At 40.1% G+C, this 26237-nt stretch overlaps 1 protein-coding gene across 1 annotated transcript in view; it reads right to left on the bottom strand.

Annotated features, from left to right (window-relative positions):
* Positions 1-2298: 2298 nt before the first annotated feature.
* Positions 2299-26237, bottom strand: part of b3glcta (beta 3-glucosyltransferase a) — a 158675-nt gene continuing 134736 nt past the window's right edge. Inside the window, exons 12-16 of the mRNA XM_060888076.1 lie at positions 20648-20747; positions 19273-19392; positions 6966-7110; positions 3050-3247; positions 2299-2589 (exon numbers count right to left, since the gene is read on the bottom strand). Coding sequence (XP_060744059.1) covers positions 3080-3247; positions 6966-7110; positions 19273-19392; positions 20648-20747 — 533 coding nt within the window. The 3' untranslated portion in view covers positions 2299-2589; positions 3050-3079. The remainder of the gene's footprint in view (positions 2590-3049; positions 3248-6965; positions 7111-19272; positions 19393-20647; positions 20748-26237) is intronic.

Below are 26237 nucleotides of genomic sequence, written 5' to 3'. Positions count from 1 at the left end.
TCACATGGAGTTGATATCTTCTCTTTGAATGTCTGAAATCTTCATGAAGCAGAATCCTGCTGGAGCTGGTACAATATCTAGATGGCTCGGGATGGGTAAAAAAAGAGAAACAAGTAGAGAGGAATTTGTGTGTGTGTGTGTGTGTGTGTGTGTGTGTGTAAAATAGTTTCCCCAGTATCATTTTTACTATACCATGATATTTCATGATATAATGTATTATTCAGCCTTCGTTGTTTTATTTGAGTTATTTATAGTCACTAGATTTTGCCAACTCACATAATATCTGTCAATATCATATCATAATAGCTGTCTAATCATCTACCACCTAATCAGTTAAAAAATGTTTCCGCCCTTTAGTTGTCCTCTGGGAATGTACTATAAAGTTCAATTAATTCATCTCTGTACGACGGGCATAATGAAATCATCACTGCGCTGCATCACGTCTCTTTCTTCTCTCAGTTGTACCAACGTGCATCATTTATTCACCTTAGATACCCTGCACCAATGTACATTATCCATAAAATACATTTTTTAAGATTGAAATAGGATACGAGATAAAAAGAAGTGAGGAGCTTTGGGCTGTAAAGATGCTATTTGAATGATTGCCTACCGTAGGTCTCGTTAAGGCTGCAGTGCTTTACTGTGTACCGAGCAAATGTTGGTGTACCTCGACACAATATATAAGTAGAAACTTGATCTTTCTTTTCTCATCGCATCTGACCGATCGCAAAGCAAAAACGTCCTGCATGCATAACATTTTTGTTTCATTCTGTAGGAGACTAGTCCTGATACACACCTATAGTGTCAACCAGATAAACAGATGAACACTAGCACAAGAATAAAAATAACTTGTATCTGTTTGGAACACATTTCTCAACTCCAAATAATTAATTTACACTTATGGGCACACTTTTGCTCCTCCGCTGTAATATATTATTATTATTATTATTATTATTATTATTATTATTATTATTTTCTTTTTTTTCTATTTATTCATTTATTTATTATTATGCATTTTGAATTTATTTATTTATTTATTTATTTATTTATTGTTTTTTGAGTACCTATAATGAATCTGGAGGATTAAAAGGAAATTACAGGTCAAGGTTTTATTTTGTGTGTAAAAAAAAACAATAATTTTGAGATGAGACACTGGCTCTTTCAGTAGAAAGAAGTTATCTGTATCTAATAATCTAGTTTTTTTTTCCACTATTATGAATAATTTTGAAAATCTGTCTTTTGTACATAAATTGCATCTGAACAGGTCCATTAAGTGGCACTGATTGTTTTGGTTGTTTTCTAGATTAAATCACATATCAAATGGAAGAACATCCAGGAGCAGGATGGCCATGATCGACCTCAGGCTTTTGTTTTTTTTTTTTGCTGTTAGATTGTGGGAACGATTCTACCCACGAGACTTTTGGAATTGCTTACAAATGACATTCATACGGCATGAATTTTAATCCAAAGGTCTCTGCACTGTGTGACACAAATTTCCCCAAGTTATTTAATCATGTTTCGTGTGTTTAGCTTTGGATGGATGATACAAAACAATTACTTATTTAAAGACTGGGGCTAAGTGATTGAACAAGCACCATTGTGAATTCATGTGCTCCTCTTGTAGAATGTTTTCACAGCTAAATACAGCTTTTATATTTGAAGAGCTTATATTTGCTGGTGTAAAGTGCTCTCTTTTATGCTCTCTTTGATCCTCTGCTTTTTGAAAATAAAAAAAAGAGCTCTTCTTTTGCAATTAACCTCTTTTGCCATTTTTTTACACCATCAGTTGGATCACTAAAACCCCTTTAGACTCAAGCTGTGCTTATAAAACAGGCTGCGAACACACTGAAACACCGATTCCATGTTTAACACCTAGACTACTGTTTTAAAGTTTGCAGTGTGCTGTTACTAATCCATTTTGTGTTCAAGGACTTGATTTATGAAATCATATCCACAAGGGCACATTAAAGTATCTGGAATGAGGTGTGATTCCTATCAGTGTCCGAGAATGTCTTAGAACGTCATAGCAAAGGGCGATTTTTTACATTTTTGCAAACAGTACCAACCGATTTGTCCTCATACATATTTTCTTTACACAAAACACACCCTAATCTATGCAGGGATTATAACCAGGTAATAAACAGAAAGCCCTGAGTTGTCCAATAGGTTCAATAATGGCACAGAGATATTTTTCTTTAAATAACGGCAGTTTTATAAGTAATATAATACACAACATTAGAGAAAAAAAATATAAAAAAAAAAAAAAAAAAAAAAAAAAAGACTAAACATGTTTTGGCAAATATCATAATGACCAATATCATAAATATCTCACGTACATTTCCTATCAAATGTATGACGACACCTAACCTTTTTAAAACCATTTCTGAGAACTTGACTCAAACACTCTGAACACACCCCAAAGCTGTTTAAGAGATATCTGGAGAGGAGGGAGGAAGAAGGAAGGAAGGAGGCAATGCTGTCTGTGATGGACCGGCCTGCCCAATCCTGAACTTCCAATCAGGCTGTTCAAAGGGAAGCTGGAACAAGACATAAAGGCGTCCAAGCATCTCAAAAAATCTCTGGGACGACCTGCAAAGAGACATGGCAAGGTATCTCAAAGGAAAGTCTGGAAAAATTGATGAGAAACAGGCACTATTGCTTTTAAGGGAGTTTTTGGTAGAATGTATAATTTGTTATTAGTTAATCTCACAAATAAACAGCCTCATTTATCAGAATGTTGGTACGGTTTTAATACAGTGTCAAATGTATTCAGGAGCCAAAGATTTTTTTTTTTTTCCGGTAAAGTATCCAGATTTTTCATGAATTCCCCGTTTCTTAGTTTAATGCACTTCACAAACAATTTACGAATAGACTTGTTCATATCCAGCTTGATAAATGAGGCCTTGTGTTATGATGTGATGAATAAATCAGGTCAACCTTTAATACACCGGGTTATTTCCTGCTGCACGAAGAAAGTTCTTATTCAATGTTAGTCATGGACATTCGAATTCTTGTCTTGGAAACAAGAAGGAAGTATGTCACTGTTTACCTGTCTCAGTCTCAATCAAGAGACCATTCGCTATAACTCTTCTTTAGAAGCTTTTCTGAGTCGTTCTGTACTGGAGCCGTGCACGTCGTCATTTAGCCACTTGTGAAACACTGCAATTGGGTCAATATTCCAGTGTTTGTGAAAAGAAATGGGAGTCTGGTGGGCTAGAAAGTCTCTGGCATAATCGTCTGGCCTTGCCTGGGCAACACAAGAAAAGAGCACAAAGACACACTCAGAGCGAATGTGAGATCCAGGCAGATCAGATCACGCACTGGAGCAGTTATTCAATCATGACATTTAATCAGCAGGGACATCACAGTCACAGTCAACGTGAGCATTTTTCAACCATTTGTTTGTTTGCGAAATACTGTGTTTCTGGAAGATCATCCGACATGTGACATATGCATAAATAATGGTCTGTCGTAGAGTTTATATGGGTTATCTGATATTCTGGAAATAAAATCTGACACACCGGCATGGAGGCAGAATTATTCCTTCTTGCTGTTAGCTTTAATTACTGAACTTTAAGTAGGACGGAGGCTGTGTACCAGAACTCTTATTTTTACTTTGACTTTTATGTCATGAGAAACTCTATATGAGTCTATGAGTACATGCGTGCACGCTCGTGAGCTCTCAAAAATCCAGTTTGAAAGTTAGCTTTAGCTTCGAGTTTGCTGCGTAATCGCTCATAATAGTGTGGATTTCATTTAAATTGAATTATAGCGTGGTCTGATTGAATGTTAGTACAGTGACGTGAGCTCAGCTTTTAAAATCTCTAAAACAAAAGTCCATACTAAATGTGTCTTTGGTTTTTAAGCAGTATCTGCAAGATCCTTGTAAATAAGCTAATTATTCCAAACAAGTTATTGATTGCTCTGATCTGTCGTTAAGACATATTTGAACCTCTAGTGTACAAAAGATCTGTTTATTCAAATCCAGCATGAAGCCTTTTTACCCTGAACCCAGAGCCTTGACCACTTAAGCCACCACTGCCCCCTTTATTTTGGGAAAACATATCAGGAATATTGTATCAGTGAGATTCATTAAAGGTCAGGAAAATAAATAAATAATAAAGAGGCAAGCTTATGAGACCAATCAAAATTTTCATTTTCAGGAAGCACTTTGACTTGGTCAAAGACACAGTGGATCTGGATCCTGAGATCCTGGAAACACTGGATGAAAGGTGGGATCCATCCTGGATCATAGTCGATCCACCAACACCACGGAACACAGAAGAAACACGGAAGAACTAGGAAGAAACTTTTGCATACAAATGAATACTTTATGCTACAAATCTAGAGATTTAATTGAACGTGTCACATTTTGTGTACAGCTAAAATACTAGCATGGTAATAGAAGATAGCTAGTTTTCAGAGTATTTTTCAGAGATTGATGAGGTTAGATGTCTCACATGACTTACTTTTAAATCTATCATTCCAAAGGCTTTGTATCCTAGGAATATAAAGAGACGAACCATCTAAGGTTTAGTCTGAGGTTTAGTGTGTCACTGAGTTTCCACACTGGTGTGTGATGCCTAAAAAAGTGCCTGGTGTGCATTTGGAGATCCAGTTCGTCCAAACAGTGTTCAGTGGGGAGACGAGACCAGGGTCCTTGCAGGGCACTTTGGCAAACCATGTATTTAATGATCTCAGACACTGTCGTGCAGGAACAGGTTTAGGGCTCTTAGATATATTCAGTGGCATCTTATACAATAGCAAATTTTGCAGCAATGGTCTTCAGGAAGACGGCATATGGGTGTGAGAGTCAGATACATATACCTTTAGTGTATATAGCATGTGATATTGTTTACTGCATGCAATCTCTGAGTTAGAAATAAGTATACGGTTTCTAGAAATGTATCGTGGTCAACACAACAAATGATTTTAATATGGGAAATCATTGGGATGCTTTAAACTGGTCTTGACCCAACTGAGCATGCATTTTCCTCTTGTAGAGGAGATACTGTAGAAGTAAGAAGCCCCCAAAAATAAACGACTAATGAAACATGAGACATGCACGAAGTGATTTTAATATACTGTATACCGATATGTTCCAATACTTTTGCCCACAGAGAAATTGGGTGCTCTGCCACCGGACGTGCCAGGATCTAAGTTATTTAACACATTTACATGAAAATAAATGAAAATAGAAACTTCGTTCTTTTATCTCATATCCAGCTTTTAACCTCAAACCCAAATGTCTTCAGCGTACAGAAAAAAAAACAAATAGATTTGACTTTCCGATACTTTCAGAGGGAGTTTTCATCCATGAGTTATGTTCAGAGTCTTTTCTTATTCTTTCTACACCTGTTTCTGGTTAGATAACGGAACCTCACGCGTAACTTGAATCTCTATGTGCTTCTCAAACAACTCTAAATCAGGTTTGCATTGTACCCCATTTCTGCATGCTACAGGATTTGACGGTCTGAAGTGCTTATTCGCTATGACATGCCTCGTTCGAGTCGTACATACCCGACACAGCAGGTCTTCCAGACATTTTCAAGTGCCTGCAAATAAACCTCGGAACTTATTTACTGTCTCTCTCAATAAAGCGCTGAAGGCTGAAGCAACCAATCATCTCGCATTATACAAACTGGTAGTAATCCTCACTGGCAGCTGGTGCTGGTTGTGAGGTTTGGAAGCTCAACATGCCCAAAATATTTTGCCATCAACAAGTATTATTGTCGTAAACAGGTTCATGTTTTAACTAGAATTCCCTCATTAAAAAATTCCTAGCACAGTTCTTCTGAAGTTCTTTGCTTGAACAACTGACAAAGCACTGTTGGAAACATTTCCCAGAAACCATGTGTGCTATGCTTCCCATGTGTGCTACCCTCCCTCTTTTATTCAAGCCACAAGAAAACAAAATCATCCAAGGAATTATTGCTAAACAAAACTAGATCTATGACTCAATACGTAGTATTTATAATACCAAGAATAACTAGATTTGTAAAGTTCGTCATGACAAACTTTGATGTTGGCTTTGACGGTGCAAGTACTCGCAAATGCCGGTGCTTTTTGGAGGCGAGTGGACATAAGGGTCAGTGTTACTTTTGGAGGCAAGTGGACAGAAAGATAGGGTGCCAAAACATTTGGAGGCAAGTGGAGACGTGTGACATCATCCGAATGCTCTTGAGGAAGTTCTTCGCATTGTGCTGAGTGTTTTGATATGTCACATGTCCATGTTGTGCTAATTATTGATTTTCACGTGACGTCACGTGACCAGAATACACGTGAGGCACTTCCCCTCATTGAGCTGAGTGTTTTGATATATGGCATGTCCATGTTGTGCTAATTTTTGATTTCACTTATTTTGGGGCGGGGCTACACGTGACGTCACGTGGTGTCGAGTGCCGTCATCAAAATACCCGTGAGGAAGTTCCCCTCATTGTTCTGAGTGTTTTGATATGTCACATGTCCATGTTGTAAAAAGTTTTTTGATTTTGCATATTTGGGGGCGGGGCTGCGGGACAACCAAAAGGCCAGTCGGTACACCAATTTAAAAGTTTGTTCAGAGTATCACCCTAAAGGAGCTGGCTGAGTTTGGTGTAGGAAGTTCGAAAGCTTGCCAAGTTATAAAGTCTATGCATTGTCTATGGGAAAAAAGGCCACTTTGAGACCCGGTACCGGAAGTACCAGTACTCGGATCACTTATAAAAGTAATAGCAACAAACTTCAGACCAGGATCTACAACATATCCGAATTTGGTGCATGTGGCTCGAAAGCCCTAAGAGGAGTTACTCTTGATAAATTTTTGTCTAAGCTTAAATAGAAAAACAGAATGTTGGATAATAAAACTGTATAAGAAAAAATGACCAGTGACCACATATCACAAGTCATTTAGTCTTTTATACACACTTAATCAAGGATTGTTCATCATGTATGTGTGTATGATGTGTGCTAGAAGTGTTGTTTACCTGGTGAAATAGAGGGCTGTGTGTAACAGAAAGTCGCAGAGAGTTGAAACACATCCCCAACACCATATCATCAGGAGCATCGTTACTGTAGCATTTACAGCCACTGGACAAGAGTCTGAGTACAGCCTCCCTGCTGAACACCATCCTAAATAACACAGGGTCATAAAGAGACTGTTATAGCACCTGAAAAATTATACAACAATTCTAATCACATTTAGGGCATTGGGCAGACCGTCTTATCCGAAAAGACTTACAGTACAAAAGTGCTTTGTAGTCTCAATCAAAATGATATCCTTGTGCAGGGATAAATATGTCAGATTATACGAATACTAGAGGCGTAATGAAACACTGTGACGTGATGCACCGCAATGCAAAAAAAAAAAAAATGCAGCAAAGAAAAGCCTGGGACACAATCTATTAACCACGCATTCAATGCAATTGCACTGTTTGAACACCAGAGGACCCAACCTGTGAAAATAATACAGTTAAAATAAAAACATAGAGCACGGTATCTGGTAATAAAATTGAATGGAGAATTCAGTACTGTAAATCTAAACATATTTCGAATCAAATCTATAGTTTTACCCGTGCTGAATAGTACAGTGCCAAAACCCTGGTAGAGAAAACAGAGCAAAAAAGAAAACCCATACAGTAGCTTTAAGCTTGTTGCATTTTAATTATTGCTCTTAACTGACTGGTAGCATTTCATGTTTCTGGGGTGATAGTGGTTTAAAAAAAACAACAACAAACAAGCAAACAAAAAAGCTGCACTCTCTATGGGCTCGTATTCGAATACACATTTTTCCAGCATTAAACAAACACAAATATCGATGGCATTGTGTTTCTGCCCCAGTGAACAGTTGTGTCTTCAGTCTTGAAATGTAGTTGTTCAAAAAGCCAGGGAAAGATCATTTCACTCTTGGGTACCAAAACAAAGAAGAATATTGATGTAGGTTTTCTTGCATCTTAAGGGATTATGGGTCAAGGTGAGCCATGCTAAAGGCTGGTCCATTTTTGTCAGGGAAATGGGGATGGAGAGAGTGAAAACATGCCATGCCACTACATTCTGGATCAGTTACTGTACAGGGGTCGAATGAGATATACTGGAAGTCCTGCCAAGAGTTAGCTGCCTTAGTCCATTAGTGCATTAGACATGAGACTGAAGAAGTACCAGAGTATTTCTGTAGAAAAAAATGGCCAGATAGTTAGTTGATCAGAAATAGCCCAGGCGGTTCAGTGGGTCAGTTAAAGGACTCAGATTGTATGCATGGGATTACCAGCGGTGAGGTGCATTATTCCAAACCTGAGATTATACAAGTATTTGATTTGCGTCTGTGAAGACATGGGATGAATGGGTTGCCAGATTGTGTGAATTGAGGATACAGTGGTTCAGTGGGTGAGTTGAAGCAGTTGGATACTATACAGGGATAGAACATAGACCTTCCAGGAGTGACTTGCATATGTCCAACTCTGACATAACAAGGGATTGAACAAGCGCCTGTCTCCATGTAAAAAAAAAGATGTTTCTCCTACACAACTGAATCAGGTTAGTTATGTAATTCGATGGGTTAGAACTTTTTTTGCTGCCACTGTATTGTGTGGCTCACTAACAGACAATGTGCTTACAGTACATGTAATTTGTTAGGCTATAAATCTGAATAAATTCTCACATCCCTTTCCTGAGACCCTTTCTGTACTCTTGAACGTTAAGAAATAACACTGATGTAAGACACTTTTCGAGGTTGACACAAACATCCTTTTGTGCCTTTTTTACCTAATATATATTTGAAATTTAAGGCTCACTGTGTTACACTGCTTGCACTTGAGGGAATTAAACATACCTTGTTTTCCCCTGACAGAGCACAGTGGCTAAAACATGTTGCTTCCTTTTATGCCAAATGTTTTCATCCCCTATGAATACCCTCTGTGGGATCAAATTTATCTATAAGCTACAGAAATAAAAAAAAATCATAAAATGTTTGACTCTCTTGGACCACGATAGTCCAATACAGAGCTAAATAGACAGAATAAATAGTCTGAAAACAATATGCCATAATCCTATTAAGTGTTCAGACCTGATCTGATGACAGTAATGTCTTATAATCAGTCATAAAAAATATATATATGTCAAGAAGAGAAGGAAAAGACTGATCAGGAAATCTGGCAAGTATAAAATAGATCTTTCAGAAACAATAGCTAAACCAAGATTTAGGTATTTAACACATAAATAAGGGTGCAGAAAGGAATAAAAAGCAAATATTTTATTCACTATTTTCACAATGAACACAGAAGACTGATGAGTAAAAAAATAAATAAATAAACAATGTGGCAGATTATACAACTGATTTATCCTTTGAAGGAATAATTATATTCATTTGGGAGTATTTATTTATTTATTTATAAATTTATTTATTTATTTATTTATTTATTTATTTATTTATTTATTTATGTCTCCAAACTCATTCACAGTAAAAAAAAAAAAAAAGGCTAACTGAGGTTAAATTATTCACTTTTGTCTCAGTGGTTATATTCTGGGTTAGTAATCAAAAAGTTGGGGACTTAAGTTGCCATTGTTGGGCCCTTAAACAAAACCTTTAACCCTTTGCTCCAGCGGTGCTACATCATGCATATAATCCAAATTTCCCAGTGCTATAATGTTAATGTGACAAAATAAAGGCTGCTTCTTCATATGCTATGACCTTCACAGTCACCAACCCCACTGAACACATATACGGGAACATTCTGAACAAAGTGCACTCATAATCATCTAAACACCAGAGGGAATATTTTTTAGAAGAATGATGTTCATCACTTCTGAAATCTTCCAGACACTTGTAGAATTGCCTTCAAGGAACATTGTAAAAGTTCTGGTGGCTTGTGACTCAATAACATTCATTCATTCATTCATTTTCTACCGCTTATCCGAACTACCTCGGGTCACGGGGAGCCTGTGCCTATCTCAGACGTCATTGGGCATCAAGGCAGGATACACCCTGGACGGAATGCCAACCCATCGCAGGGCACACACACACACACACACTACTCAATAACATACTATTTTTAATTTTTTTTTTCATTATTCTGTATCATAATATGGAACATTTGCCCATTATTGCTACGCTATTTTGTCTTTCAATGATGTCGCACAGTCAAGTATTTAAATCAAGTTATAACTTATAAAGAAGACTTAATAAGCACCATGTCTTTAATAAATAAACCAAATATGTTACAAATTTAAATAATGTTCATAAATAAAGCTGTACTGAGAGGGTCTGTGTAATTTCTATTACTGTTTGACTTTGACTTTAATAACCAGTTGTTCTGATTCAGTTATTGTGCAATCAGGAAGACTAGACTGAGCTTACATTGAAATTGTTTTTTATTTAAGAGATTAGTGAGACTCGGGGATTTGTCCTATCTCAGTAGCCACAAAGTTTGGATAAGGTGTTAGGGGAGCTATGTTATGTACATTCGTCTTCACACAAGGCTGCACCCAAGGAGAAGTTTAACCGAACACAGGCTCTGTTCTTCCAGTGACTTGTTCCTGATGGTTTGAAGAGAAAAAGTTGACCAGAAAAAGAGAAAAACAACAACAACAACAGAAAAACAAACCGCCTGATTCTCATCCACAGAGGTCACTGACCTTAAAACAAACTAAAAATCTCTTTCGAGATAATATAGGATTTACAAACCTCTGTGTAATGGTTCTGATATTTCTCAACTGAGAATCTGCGAGGGATAGCAAGCTGGGACAAAGAGATTTATTTACAGATTTATTTATTATAACTGATATTTATTATATCTGTTGGATCATGAGAATAAAAAGATCCAAATAAATAGATCAAGGTAAATCTTTACAAGATCATAATTTAAATAAAGATATTTAGGTTAAAACAAATTTAAATTAGGAAAGTGTAAAATAGATTGAGTATTAATACAATTTTATAGTGTATTACTATTTATGTTGTATAATTATTGTATACTGTATTACTATTACTATATATAGTGCATATAACTATTTTTATTTATCTGATAGCATTTTTATAGTCTAAGGTTTTAAAGTAAATGTAAAAATTTCATCTAGTCAGTACATGACTATTGATGTACATGTAATAATATCATATCATAAAATATTATGCTTAGCTAAAGTATAGACAAATAACAGAAAGATGGGCTTCTGTCAGAATAAGAGCTATGATCTATGACATCCCATACTGTCCCATCACATTTGATCCTAAAACATCATATCCCAGCATATTCCATCCCATTAAACTATGGTATCCAATGGTGTTTTAGCCCATCATATTCCAATTACATCCAATCCTATAACCTCATATCCTGACCTATCTCATATTGTCCCATTTCATCATATCCCATTCTAATATATTGCATCCAAACCAGTCCTACTCCATCATATCTAATGACATAATATCCCATCTTATCCCATCCCTTTCTATCCTATTGTAACGAGGAGTCGTAAGACGGATGATCCATTTGCAGCTTTTTTAATAAAGACAAACTCGTAGTCGTACAGGCAAGGTCAGGGCAAATAAACACAATCTCAGAGAGCAGGCAGAAATCAGAATCGGTAAGACAGGCAAAGGGTCAGGGCAGGCAGCAAACAATCATAAACGAAAACACAGAAGCAGAAACCGAAACCAGAACAGGGAAAACCAGAAAATCGCTTAGAATGATTGACCAAACAGATCAAGACTTCGTACTGGTGTCAAGTTCAAGTTCAGTCTTTATAGGAAGCTGTTGATGAGGAACAGGTGGTGGAGTAATCAGAGTCAGTGGTGGATTCTGGGAGGTGTAGTCCGTGAGAGCTAGTATTCTGGAGACGCTTCTCGTTGTTGGTGTTCGGTGGGCGTGGGAGTTGCGCTGACCACGACAGAGCCCCCCCCTGTGAGCGGCTCCCAACGCGAGGGCGTGTGCGACGCCGGGGTCATCCTCGAGAACGGGGAGCCGGCTCTCTAGGCCCAACAGCAGGTTTAAGCAGCGAGACGTGAAAGGTTGGTGAGATGCGGTAGGTCGGTTGCAGTGCGAGGCGGTAAGAGACCGGGTTGATCTGTCTGATGATTTGGAATGGCCCCATGTACCTGGGGCTCAGTTTGCAACAGGGTAGGCGGAGGCGGATGTCGCGAGAAAAGAGCCAGACCCACTTACCGGGTTGATATTCCGGGTGCGCCCTGCGGTGTCTGTCGGCCTGGTCTTTCTGTCTCCTTACGGCCTGCTGTAATTGGCGATGTGCCACGCTCCATGTTTCCTTGCTCCGGTGGAACCAGTCGTCAACGGCTGGTAGATCAGTGGGCATGCCGGACCATGGGAAGAGGGGAGGCTGGAAGCCCAGGGCGTCAGAAAGGGCGTCAGGCCGGTGGCGGGTTTGATGAGGGAGTTTTGCGCATACTCCGCCCACATCAGATATTTGCTCCAATCATCTGATTTTTTGGCAGTATGAGCGGGGGAAGCGGATGATCTCCTGGTTTAACCGCTCCGTTTGTCCATTCGCCTGTGGGTGATACCCCGAGGTGAGGCTGACGTTGACGTTCAGTCGTTTGAAGAAAGCGGACCAGCCTCGAGAAATGAACTGGGGACCTCGGTCCGAAACAATGTCTTCGGGCAGTCCGTAGTAACGGAAGACAGAATCGCACAGCGTCTCTGCTGTCTCAAATGCGATAGGAAGCTTGGGTAGCGGGACCAGGCGGCAGGCTTTCGAGAATCGGTCAGTGATTGTGAGAATGACCGTGTAATTATTTGACCGGGGCAGGTCGGTGATGAAATCCAGAGCGATGTGAGATCAGGGCCGTTGTGGAATCGGTAGAGACTGGTGGAGAGTGGTGCGCAGGTTCTCGGGCACGTAGGTTCTTTCAGGAGGACACTCGGTAGGCGGCGGCGTCTGCGCGTTGGCCTGGGAGATCTCTGTCAGGACGTCCCTGGATCGGAGCGAGGATACGGGTCTCGGGGATGATGGGTTCAGGCGGTGTGTCCTGGTCTACCTCTCGGTGCACACGTGACAGAGCATCAGCTTTAGCATTCTTGCTTTCCTAGATGGTAGGTCATGGAGAACTGAAAGCATGTGAAGAACATCGCCCATCTTGCCTGCCGGGGGTTCATGCGCTTGGTCGCATGGAGATACTCCAGGTTTCTGTGGTCTGTCAAGACTGTGAATGGGTGCAGCGCGCCCTCCAGCCAGTGCCTCCACTCCTCAAATGCTGCTTTAATGGCTAACAGCTCACGGTCTCCCACATCATAATTGCGCTCCGTGGGAGATAACTTGCGGGAGAAGTACGCGCACGGGAACATCTTTTTGGCCGGCCCCTGGCGCTGAGACAGGACGGCTCTGACTCCAGTGTTGGAGGCATCCACCTCCACTACAAATGGTCGGTTCAGATCGAGGTGGTGAAGGATGGGGGCCGAGGGGAAGCTCTCCTTCAGGTGTTGGAATGCCGTAAGTGCCTCCGGTGATCAGGTGAGACGGGCTGGGGCTTTCTTGGTCATGGACGTGAGCGGTGCAGCAATAGTGCTGATTCCACGAATGAAGCGACGGTAAAAGTTTGCGAACCCCAGGAAGCGTTGCAGTTCTTTGATGGTCTGTGGTCGTGGCCATTGTAGTACCGCCTGTACCTTCGCGTCGTCCATGGCCACCCCCTTGGCCGAAATGACGTAGCCCAGGAATGACGTCGAAGTTCTGTCGAACTCGCACTTTTCTGCCTTGGCGTATAGGCGGTGCTGGATCAGCCGTTCCAGCACCACCCTCACGTGCTGGACGTGCTCCTTCAGGTTTTCAGAGTAGATAAGGATGTCGTCAATGTAGACGATTACCCAACGGTCTAGCATGTCCCGGAACACGTCGTTGATGAATGACTGGAACACTGCCGGACTGTTAGAAAGGCCAAACGGCATGACCAAATACTCGTAGTGGCCGGACTGGGTCGAGAAGGCAGTTTTCCACTCGTCTCCCTCTCGAATGCGGATGAGGTTGTAGGCGCTACGGAGATCTAGCTTGGTGAAGTACCGCGCTCGGTGGAGCTGTTCCAGGGCTGATGGGACAAGTGGAAGAGTGTACCGGAACTTCACCGTGAGGTCGTTTACGGCTCTGTAGTCGATACATGGCCGTAGGCCCCCGTCCTTCTTTTTTTACGAAGAAGAAGCCAGACGATGCTGGGGACACGGAGGGCCGGATGAACCCCCTCCTCAACTCCTCCTCGATGTACCTGTTAATGGCCGCAGACTCTGGTTGTGACAGAGGGAAGATTCTCCCTCTGGGTGGTGTGGCACCCGGCAGGAGTTCAATGGCGCAGTCACAGGCACGATGTGGGGGCAGTTGGGTTGCTTTGGCTTTGCTGAATGCTTCTGCGAGGTCCTGGTACTCACTCGGGAGCCCAGGTAGGTCGGTCATTGTGGTTTTAAGCTGAAGGGGTCTCTCTGTGGGCTGGTGGTGCTGGGTGCATGCGTTGCCCCAGCTCAGAATTCGTAGCTCGGGCCAGGAGATGACTGGGTTGTGGAGTTTGAGCCATGGTAGGCCTAGGATGAGGGCGTGTCGGGGAGAGTGGATGATGTGGAAGTGGATCTGCTCGTGATGATGGGCCCCTACTTGTAGGCTGAGGTCCTTTGTCATACGCGTGATGCGCCCTTCTCCGAGCGGTTGGCCGTCAATACCCTCCACGGCCACAGGGGGCGCGCAATGGGTTACCGGCATGTCATGGGTCCGCACAAACTCCTCTGACAAAAAGTTCCCGGCTGCACCGCACCCAGGCTGCACCGCAGCCAGGCTAATCTTTGTTCCTCGCACCTCGAGATATACGTTAATCTGGGTACAGTTCTGTGATTGAGGAAGGGAGAGGCTTCGACTCACTGGAGTGTCACGCTTGTTAGGAGGTCGGACGGGACAGGCCGACAGCCTGTGGTCGGATTCTCCGCAGTACAAGCAGAGGCGCCAGCGGAATCGCCTTTCTCGTTCCTTGGCCGTTAGGTGCGTGAAATCGAGCTGCATGGATTGGTGGGTCTCGGAGCGAACGGTGCGTGCGCGGTGTCGTCGGGAGCGCATCAGGTTGTCGATTCGAATGGAGAGGTCCATAAACTCGGCCAGGTTTCTCCCTTCATCCTGGCAGGCGAGCTCCACTTGCAGTTCCGGGTTCAAGCCCTTCCGGTATAGCAGCTTCAGCGACCGTTCCTCCCAGCCTGCTGCCACGGTGAGGGTGCAGAATGTCACGCATACTCAGCGGCGGTGCGATCGCCCTGCGAGATTTTCAGTAGACGCTCCTCCTCGCTCTCTCCGGTGGCGGAGTGATCAAAGACCGCGTGGATTTATGCGAGGAAGTGCTCGAAGGACGGGAAGGCGGTTCTGTCTTCTTTCCATATCGCGGTGGCCCAATCCAGCGCCTTGCCGGTGAGGAGCGTGCACACCAAGGCGACGCGGCTGGCCTCGGTCGGATATATAGCGGGCTGTTGTGCCACGAAGAGCGAGCATTGCATAAGAAATCCCTTACACCTCCCGGGATCCCCGTTGAACTTCTCCGGGAAGGCGAGGCAAGGACTGGAGGCATACGTGACGGCTGTAGGTTGAGGTCATCGGTGAGTGTGGTGAGTTGCGTTAGCTGCTGGTGTCGTTCGGCAGGCTGTTGCGCTTGATCGGAGAGCTGAGCTGCGAGTTGAAAGACCACTGCTGGATTGTTTGACGGTGAAGTCTTCTGTAACGAGGGGTCGTAAGACGGATGATCCATTTGCAGCTTTTTTAATAAAGACAAACTCATAGTCATACAGGCAAGGTCAGGGCAAATAAACACAATCTCAGAGAGCAGGCAGAAATCGGAATCGGTAAGGCAGAGGGTCAGGGCAGGCAGCAAACAATCATAAACGATAAACCCAGAAGCAGAAACCGAAACCAGAACAGGGAAAACCAGAAAATCGCTCAGAATGATTGTCGAAACAGATCAAGACTTCGCACTGGTGTCAAGTTCAAGCTCAGTCTTTATAGGAAGCGGTTGATGAGGAACAGGTGGTGGAGTAATCAGAGTCAGTGGTGGATTCTGGGAGGTGTAGTCCGTGAGAGCTAGTATTCTGGAGACGCTTCTCTGTGTTGGTGTTTGGTGGGCGTGGGAGGTGCGCTGACCGCGACACCTATCCTATCCTATCCTATCCTATCCTATTCCATCCTTTCCTATCCTATCTCATCCCTTCCTATCCTATCCTATCCTATTCCATCCTTTCCTATCCTATCTCATCCCTTCCTATCCTATCCTTTCCTATCCTATCGTATTGTATCCTATCCTATCCTATCCTATCCTATCCTATCCAATAACATCCCTTCCTATCCTATCCTATCCTATCCCTTCCTATCCTATCCAATAGCATCCCTTCCATATTGTATCCTATCCTATCCTATCCTATCCTATCCCATCCCTTCCTATCCTATCCAATAACATTCCTTCCTATCCCATCCCTTCCTATCCTATCCTATTCCATCCCTTCCTATCCTATCCAATAGCATCCCTTCCTATCCTATCCTATCCCTTCCTATCCTATCCAATAACATCCCTTCCTATCCTATCCCATCCCTTCCTATCCTATCCTATCCCATCCCATCCCTTCTTATCCTATCCTATCCTATCCTATTCCATCCCTTCCTATCCTATCCTATCCTATCGTATCCTTTCCTATCCTATCCTATCCCATCCCTTCCTATCCTATCCTATCCTATCCTATCCTATCCAATAACATCCCTTCCTATCCTATCCCATCCCTTCATATCCTGTCCTATCCTATCCTATCCTATACTATCATATTCCATCCCTTCCCATCCTATCCTATCCTATCCTATCCTATCCTATCCTATCCTATCCCATCCCATCCCATCCCTTCCTATCCTATCCTATCCTATTCTATCCTACCTATTCCATATCATCCAATTTCAATCTCACCCCCTCCTATTACAATTCCCAACTCACCCTGATTTCATATCTCATCCTACCTTATATCCACCATATTCCATTCTAGCCAGTTCTATCCTACCTATGCCACCCTATCTTTACCCATTTTTTGTTAAGTTGTTGTGTAAAAAGATTATTGCATTGTCTGTGGCTATAACAAAATAAAACAATGATGTTGGAACAAAAATGCTTTGTCTATGGAATTCCCTTCAAGAACCGTTCTGGCAGTGTGAATTATAAACATGTGCATTAGGTGCAGCTGCTCATGTAAATATACTTCAGCAGTGTTGTAAGTTATGAGTCAACAAGGTCATAAACTGACATGTTTTCGATGCCGAATATTCTAGATGAAAACCTTTTCCACTAAAACAAAGAACAATATTTTCCTGACTGTGGTTGCTCAGAAGTGTTATAATACCTAGTCTGTAAGCCATGAATAAATATCAAGATGTTTGATTTTCATATCATGGTGTGTGTTATATTAATCTTTGTATAATGTTAAACTTTTTGTAGTATGTTTCTTATGTTCTGTAAATCTGCTTTGAGATGATATCCATTGTAAAAGCGCTATACAAATAAAATTGAATTGAATTGTTACCAAGGAGATAATACACATACACACGCTTGGTGGCCCTGGAATTCTAACTCACAACCTTCCAATCAGTAGTCCAACATCATAACCACTGAGCTACTATAACCCCACATAAGCATTTTACACCTGTTACCTACAAATATATTTCACACCCAGTATTAAGATCAGGCTAATTGTCTTTCTGCATACAGTCGATGCTATCGAGTGATCTTAGTTGGCAGTCTAAACAATGACTAGGCAATTAATCAAATAATCGGATACAGGAAAACCAAATCCTCACAAAATGCAGTGGTTCATTCACCATTATGCACATTTCAATCTTTAGAAATGATTAATTCTCAATACTTCCAGGCATGAGTCCAAACCCTGTGTCATGGCTGGAAATGAACACACACCCCCTCCATACTGTATCTGGCTAAAATTTGGCAACTCAATAAATTTAAATGAAACTTTAACAGGTACTTGTGCACATCTAGAAAAATAGATATCTGTACAGGCACAGCATGACTCTGTCTCAAAGCAGTGGGCGTCATTTGTGTGTGTGTGTATGTGTGTGTGTGTGTGTGAGAGAGAGAGTTTATTTATTGCCAAACATGAAGTCCAGGTTGAACAGTGAGAGACCAAACAGCATGTATGATTAAAAAAGCTAAATGTTTCAATTAAAAGACACTTTTTTATAGAAATCATACACAGTTTCAGTGTCATTTTATTTTTGCACACAGGCATAAAGAAACAATTAAACGTTTGAATCTTATACATAAGATGTATGTGAGTGGCAATGCTTCAAGTAGCAAAAATACTCACTGCCTTTTAAACTTCACACCAACTTACTGAAGGACACCTGAACATCCCATTAATATATCAGAGCCTTTCCCAAACTGCTGCCACAGTCTTGGAGGGACAAAAGTGTCTAGAAATCATGCTGTAGCTTACAATTTAGAACCAAAAGGTCCAAATCTGTTTCAGCATAAAAATGCTCTTATGTAAATAAAAAAGCTCTATGAAGACATGGTCTGCCAAGGTTGGAGTGAAAGATCACAAATTTCCTGTATAGAGCTCTGACCTCAAACCCACTAAACAGCTTTGGGAAGAACTGTAATGCTGACTGCATGCCAAGCTGTCTTTCCCAACATCTACGCTTGAACTGACTAAAGCTCTTCTGGATGAATGAGCACAAATCCCTACAAACACAGGTCCTTGGTTTTGATCTTATGATGGACCTTTACCAATAATTATGTGAGTAAAGGAGAGAGGACAATTTGTGCTTAGGGACAGATAGGATCCAGTAACTATAAACCTATAAGTGCATCTATGAAATGAAATGAAATGGAGGCATTATTATTGCCATATATACATTACAGAATTTGTTTCTTCGCATATCACAACTTTGGCGGTTGGGGTCGAAGCACAGGAGCAGCTACAGTATAATACAGCACCCCTGGAGCAGGGAGGGTTAAGGTTACCTTGCTTGGTTGCCCAACAGTGGCAGCTTGGCAGTGCTGGAGCTCTTAGTCCAGTTTGTCAATCTAAATATAAACAGTACCTATCAAGCTCACGCAGGATTCGTCTGACCCCGGACGCAACTCCAACTGACTGGAACAGAGTTCGCTTTACTCTTGATGCCACCCAGGTGTCAATACAGCTTTTATACCTGATGATTGCACTGAGAGGTTGAATCTTTTTAAACAGCCATCGGTCCAGAGATGTTCATGTGCAATGAGTCTGTGTATATTTTCAGCACCTGACATGTGATGTGTCTGTAGTACATGAACTATTGATCACTCACCCTCCTCCTCCTGTGATATAGCTGTATCCTCCCTGGCCGAGCCCGTAACCGTAACGCTCCCCGAGGAACACCGGCTCTGTGGGATCATAACAGCTGAGTAGTGCTTGTAGTCTAGGCAGGCTGAAGGAGGGAAATGCACGCACACACACACACACACACACACACAATTGTTTACACTAATTTAAAAATTGTACAGTAAAAAAAAACTTTTTATTTAATAGTATATATGTAGTTAAAGTGTAGTGTCTGTTACTATATGCTAAAGTATCATATTTTCCTGAATTGTATTTTTTTTTGTTTTATTTTATTTCTCTTAAACTACAGATAAAAGGCTATTCTTTCATTTACTAAAGAATGACAATGAATAATTTGAATAAGAAAATGAATATTTTTTAGGCCAATTTCTCTGTAATTTAGCCTTGGAAAATTCTTACCCACCATATGACAACTACCAACTTCTATATCAAAATGCTGCTCATGCTTCATCACATGGTGCCATAATACATCCTTAAGCTCACAGATACCCATGACAGGAACTTTTATATTGTGGATGTGCTGTTATCACTTATGTTAGAGCAGTTACATACAGTAGTCTTTTCCTCGCACTTTGTTCTTGATATTGAAATGAATAAAAATAAAACAGCTTATGTCATGTGACTGATTCAGCAATAAGCCTCCACTTTGAAGGTGTAAAAAAAAAAAAAAAAAAAAAAAAAAATATGTATATATATATACGTATATATATATACGTATATATATATATACATATATATATATATATACATATATATATATATATATATATATATATATATATATATATATATATATATATATATATATATATATATAAACATAAAAAAATCATAGGTTTACCTCTGACTGGCAAAAATGACAAACAGTGGCTTCCATAAACGCGAAATAAAAATCTTCTCATAGAAAATATATCGATCACCATAGAAATCCCTGTATAAGCTATTGCTACAGAAAGGGTAACATATTACAATGAGCACAGTAATACAAAAATAATAATGAAGCTAAATCTATTATCAAAAAAAAAAAAACAGATACAGAAATTCTTTCAGAACGAGCATTTAACATTGTTCCAACAATGTTATTTTCCACCATGTTCGCAACTGCACCACTCATCAATTCCATCACCAATTATTCTCCCTCCAGTGAATTTTCAGACACAATATAATGCAAGCCTATAATTTCCCCAGAGGAAGAATATGCCATAAAGGAATCTTTTGTATCATTACTGTTGATGAATCTTTTTACACATGAGGAGGAGATTCACAGACACTTTCATTTATCCAAACAGAAGACAGATTGTAAGAATTAGAAGCAATATAAAAAGAATGATCCATCTCACCTAATAAGTGTATCGTCATCTACGATGAGTAACCAGTCAGTTTTTGGAACAGCACCGCTTACGTATCTCTTCAGGATGGCAAAGGTTTTCCCACAATGACCTGTAAAAACAATTATAAATATGACCAGATGGATCAGTGCATCTTAGCTTGCTGAGTATAGAGCTGTTGAAAGGCTCACACTGACTCCTGTCCACTTCCCAAAACACCTACAATGGGCACGTAAGCTTCAGAACTAGACCACAGAGTAATGGAAGAAGGTGGTCTGGTCTGATGAAACATGTTTTCTACATTTACAGTTAAAGCATTTAGCAGAGGCCCTTATCCAGAGTGACTTACATTTTATCACATTTTTATGAGGTATGACTTACAACTGAGCAATTGAGGGTTAAGGGCCTTGCTGAGGGGCCCAGCAGTGGCAGCTTGGTGGACATAGGAATCGAACTCACAACCTCACAACCTTCCGATTGGTAGTCCAACACCTTAACCACTAGGCTACCACATATTATATCACTATTATATATTATATCACGTGGACACCTGGGCGCATGTGTGTCACTATCCAGAGTAAAAGGTGGCACCAGGATGCTCTATGGGAAGAAGTCAAGCCAGCAGAGGCAGTTTGATGCTCTGTGTAATGTTCTGCTTAGAAACTTTGGGTCCTGGCATATACTATACAGTGCTCAGCATAAATGAGACAGACCTCTCAGTAAAACCTCCATCTTGCTTTAAAAGTAATACCTGCTATGGGATTCTATACAATAACATATTTGTGCAAATCTAGTCAATTTGTTTTTAATGACACTAGTCGGTACCAAAGCCAAAACTGGAACTATTTTACCAAAATAATTTAAAATCACTGTCCAAAAATGAGTACACTCCAATGAATGTGTTAGGAGAAAGCATATAACACATTTATAATTACCAGGAATTTACCAGCAGATGAATCTAATCAATCAACACACAGGTTGCCACAGAATAATTAACAATTACGAGTGGTATTTAAGAGAGAATTTCCACTCCTGTATAATGCTGACAAAATTGCAGCACATGGAAAAAAAAGTCAGACCTGAGACCTGAGAAAGAAAATAGTTTCTTTGGACAAAAATATATATACTGTAGGCTAGTATGAGTGAAGTATTACTAATAAGCTTGAATGCTGTCGCAAAAATAATCGTAAAATTGAAAAAGGATGGACTTGCGGGAAGCTCCCTGAGACGTCCAGGGCTTCCCCACTAGTTAACACCTCGTCAAGTGGTGATTTGTGATTTAAAAAAAATTATATGCAAGTTCTGCACAGTTGGCTAAATTATTAGGAAGTCAAACTAGGGTGAGTGTTTCCCGAATCAAAGATAGTCCAGGAATGGTTTGAGGAATATTTACATTTACAGCATTTAGCAGACACCCTTATCCAGAGCGACTTACATTTTTTATCTTATTTTTTGTACAACTGAGCAATTGAGAGTTAAGGGCCTTGCTCAGAGGCCCGGCAGTGGCAGCTTGGTGGACATAGGAATCGAACTCACAACCTTCCAAGAGATTGGTAAGCCAACACCTTAACCACTACTCTACCACAACCACTAGTCTACCACATACTACACGACTCAATATTTGAGTCGTGTAGTAACTTTTGCCTCCAAATTTCCCAGATTTTGATCCGATCGAGCATCCAATGGAGCACCAACCCCACAATTTACAGGACTTAACCTGGTATATGGTAGCCTAGTGGTTAAGGTGTTGGCTTACCAACTGGAAGGTTGTGAGTTCTAATCCCAGGTCTACCAATCTGCCACCGCCAGTATCCTGAGCAAAGCCCTTAACCCTCAATTGCTCAGTTGTATAAAATATAAGTCGATCTGGATAAATGTGTCTGCCAAATGCTGTAAATGTAACCTAATGGATCTGCTGCAAAAACCTTGGTGCCAGATACTACAGCCTAATTACATACACAGGTGGTCCCACTTCTTTTCATGACCACTCAAATGTATTTAATATTTTATATATGTTAGTTATACTGTAATTTCAGGTTCATGGCTGAAGAATATAAGCACGACACCGTGACACTCTTTACTTCTCCGCAATTCTGGCTAGACATGAAGGCTGACAGTCAGTTACTCTTTAATATCCCCTCAATCCCTGTGTGATTTTTCTCCCAAAGACACTGAGATGCCTTGTCTGTATAATTTGTTACTTCCTGTCTACTCTGTCACTGGATAAATATGAGCTTTTACTTTAAACTCAATTCTCCAAGACCATGGACTGGTATTAAGTCTTTTTACCAGATGCCAAATAATTTAATTTCCCCCTGTTTGGTTGTGTCCAAGTTCAACAATGAATTTTTGACAAAGTCTTTGTCATGTCACACTCCACAGTGGTGGTCAAAATGAAACTGATATGAGAGTAGACAATTTTATATTTTCGTAAGTATTTTTGTTTATACTGTAGCTAGCCTACTAAGGGGCAATATATTTATAGAAAAGTTCTATAAACGGTTCGTTTATTTTCACACAAATGTTTGTATCTTCAAAGTAAATGGAGATATTAAACCGGTTTCTGTTTTCTAAGACGCCCAAAGTGTTTGCTCATAAATATCTAAAATTCGTTTCAACCACTAAACCGACACGTGACGTCCTGTGACGTCCAGTTTTTTTATCAGACGTAAATAAAATAATTCATTTGTTTAAACTGTTTTAAAATCTCGGTTTCTCTGTCTATTCGTCCCTGATTGTTCTTGGTCCTATGTGCACTATATAAAGGGCCAATAAGTATAGAACTTATAGAACTTATAGAAACTATATACAGTAAGTATAGAGAGTGTGTGGTAACAAAATGCGAGAAGGGAAACAGTGGATGTAGAACAGACTGTGCCGTTGTCGTGTGCACCAAAGGGAAAAAACAGGACTCTCTTCCACATTAAATATTAAAGCTGCTCCTGTGATACACTTGCTTACTAATTTCCCCCATGAACCATGTGTCCTCCAGGCTACAAACACTCCACAGGCACTAAGGAAACCCCTTCATCTTGATTTCATACAGATTCCTATTACTATTCCTATTTCCAGGTGTGAGAAAATCTACATTTACCTATTATCTATAGCTCACTGCATTAGACCATGATTTCAGGCTTCTATTCATACAATCTCTTAAAACAGAAGAGTCCAAATGCTCAGAATAGAAGACGTGAGCGGAGTTGGCTGCCTCTACAATCACAGTTTTGATAAATCTTTGAACCGGGATTAGCAACGAAATTAAATCGGGAGGCTTGGAGACAGTGAAACAAGGTCAGATCCTTCTGAGTATTTAGTGAAACGTTGGTTTACATTATAGTCTATTCATGCTGTTCATTATTCATTATTTCACATTGTTCTGAAAAGGTTTTTAATAAATTGCCTCGCGATTCATTTTAGCGGCAGGTTTGGTATTAAGAGCTTGGCTTTAATATGGGAAAATATTTGAAAATATTATTTCTATAGTAGATAGTATTTTATTGAACACATCATCAACCAAACATTGATGCAGAAAAGAAATCGGATTATATAATATATATTATAAATTAGAACTAATTTGTTTCTTGAATGATCCAAAATATTAAAAGTAACTATTACTGGACCTCTCCCTCCATCTTCACTTTTTTCTGCACAACCTTTTTTGCACTATGACACTTTAACTCTGGACTGTCACAGCATAGTGCCACTTTATACACACCATACTGCACATGGACACTTTAAGGACAATCACAAATACCATATGCATTTATGTATATACTTTCACATATATTATATAGTTTTTATATTGTTTATACTATTTATTTTATCTACCTCCTTTGGTTTTATTTTTATCCTTAATTCATTCCATTTTATGCTTGAATACCGGACAGACGTAAAAAGCATTTCACTGCATGTCGTACTCTGTATGTATGTGTATGTTACAAATAAAATTTGACTTGATTGGATTTGATTTGAAAAGCCTGATATTATTGTTAATAAACTTTTAAAAAAAGTAAGTGCTGGCATGTGGATGTGGGGTTACAGGAGAAAACTGCTATTGGAAGATAAACAGCTTCGGCATGACAGCAATGACTGAGCTTCTTGTTGAGTCGCATCATACCTGCCATTAGTGAACATTTTTCCTATAACAGTATGCCTATAAATGATGTGTTTTGGGAAAACAACAAACACTGTGATATAAATACTTGCAAGAAAAAGACATCCTGAACCCAAAGGGATAGTTAAGACACATTAGCGCAACAACTAGTGACAATAAAGGGGTGGAGAGAAAACCCACATGGCAATGTAAACAAATGCAAAAGAAGAATAATGTTCAGGGCTGCCCCTGGTGGTCTGGTAGGGGAATGACCAATGTAACCATGACACCAAATACAAAATGGATGATTCTGATATATCATAAAAAGGCCATTTTTTTGTATACACCATATATTGTGATCTGTATTCCAATATATGATTACAGAGTTCAATAACATCACTATCTTGTTGAGGTTGTATGGTGTGGTGTTTGTGGGTTTGCAATCAAAACTCCTCACACACTGAGATATTCAGCCTCTGGAATACTGTCCCAAGAACATGAAATCATGGACCATATTCCAGATGCTGAAGATCTCAGAGCAAAATAAGAAGTGTAAGGAGATCTAATTGCAGCTATCTGATTGATAGTGGTCCCTCTAGCACGGCAAACTGATTCGATAAATACAGTATATAGAATCTACAGCGGTAGCAGCATACTCACTCCTGAACTGGTCGCGACTGCAGGTTTGCTGGGGGACCTTTTTCATTTTCCTCTTTTCACTGTCAGAAGTTTCATGCATGACATAAAAGAAAAAAACAGCTGTCTCTTTTGGTTCTTGGTTTTTGGAGGGCCAATAATAAGTGCACCTCCTTCTTTGAGAAAACCACACTATAAACCACACAGAAGAAAAAAGGAAGGTTTGAAATACACCTTCAAAATGACTACACACCCCTGTTAAACTTGCATGGTCTCAAAAATAATACATATATATATATATATATTTAGGCCACATTTAGTGCAAGAGCAATCAGCAAGTGAACAATCAATACATGAAATACATGAAAAAGAATCAATACATGAAAGCCATCAACAAGAAGTAAAAAAATGGAGCACCATAATAACATGCCTAAGAAAAAGAACCCTCAAAAGCTGAGAAATAGACAAGAAAAAAGTTTTAGCTGCCAAGAGACCTTCATTCACATTAAAGGTGATGCAGGGACATCTGTGACAACTAACTTCTGTATTCCACACATCTTGGCTATGGGCTACAGCGGCTAGACAGAAACTCTCACAAACCCAAAAGTAAAACAAAAAAATAATTAAAAAAAAATCACCTAAATAACCCTAAACCCTGTGACAAAATGTGTTATGATCTGTTGAGACAAAGGCAGAACTTTTAGGGCATAATTCTAAAATAGAAAAGAATAGAATAAAAGCCTTTAATATTGTCGCATATATAGTATAACAGATCACAGTGAAATTATTACTTCACATATTCTAAACTCTGAAGATTGGGGTCAGAGCATAGGTCAGCAGTAATACAGCAACCCTGGAGCAGAAAGGGATTGT

Source organism: Tachysurus vachellii, chromosome 15 (genome assembly GCF_030014155.1).
Source record: "Tachysurus vachellii isolate PV-2020 chromosome 15, HZAU_Pvac_v1, whole genome shotgun sequence".
NCBI lineage: Eukaryota > Metazoa > Chordata > Actinopteri > Siluriformes > Bagridae > Tachysurus > Tachysurus vachellii.
This window is presented reverse-complemented; position numbering and strand designations above follow the sequence as displayed.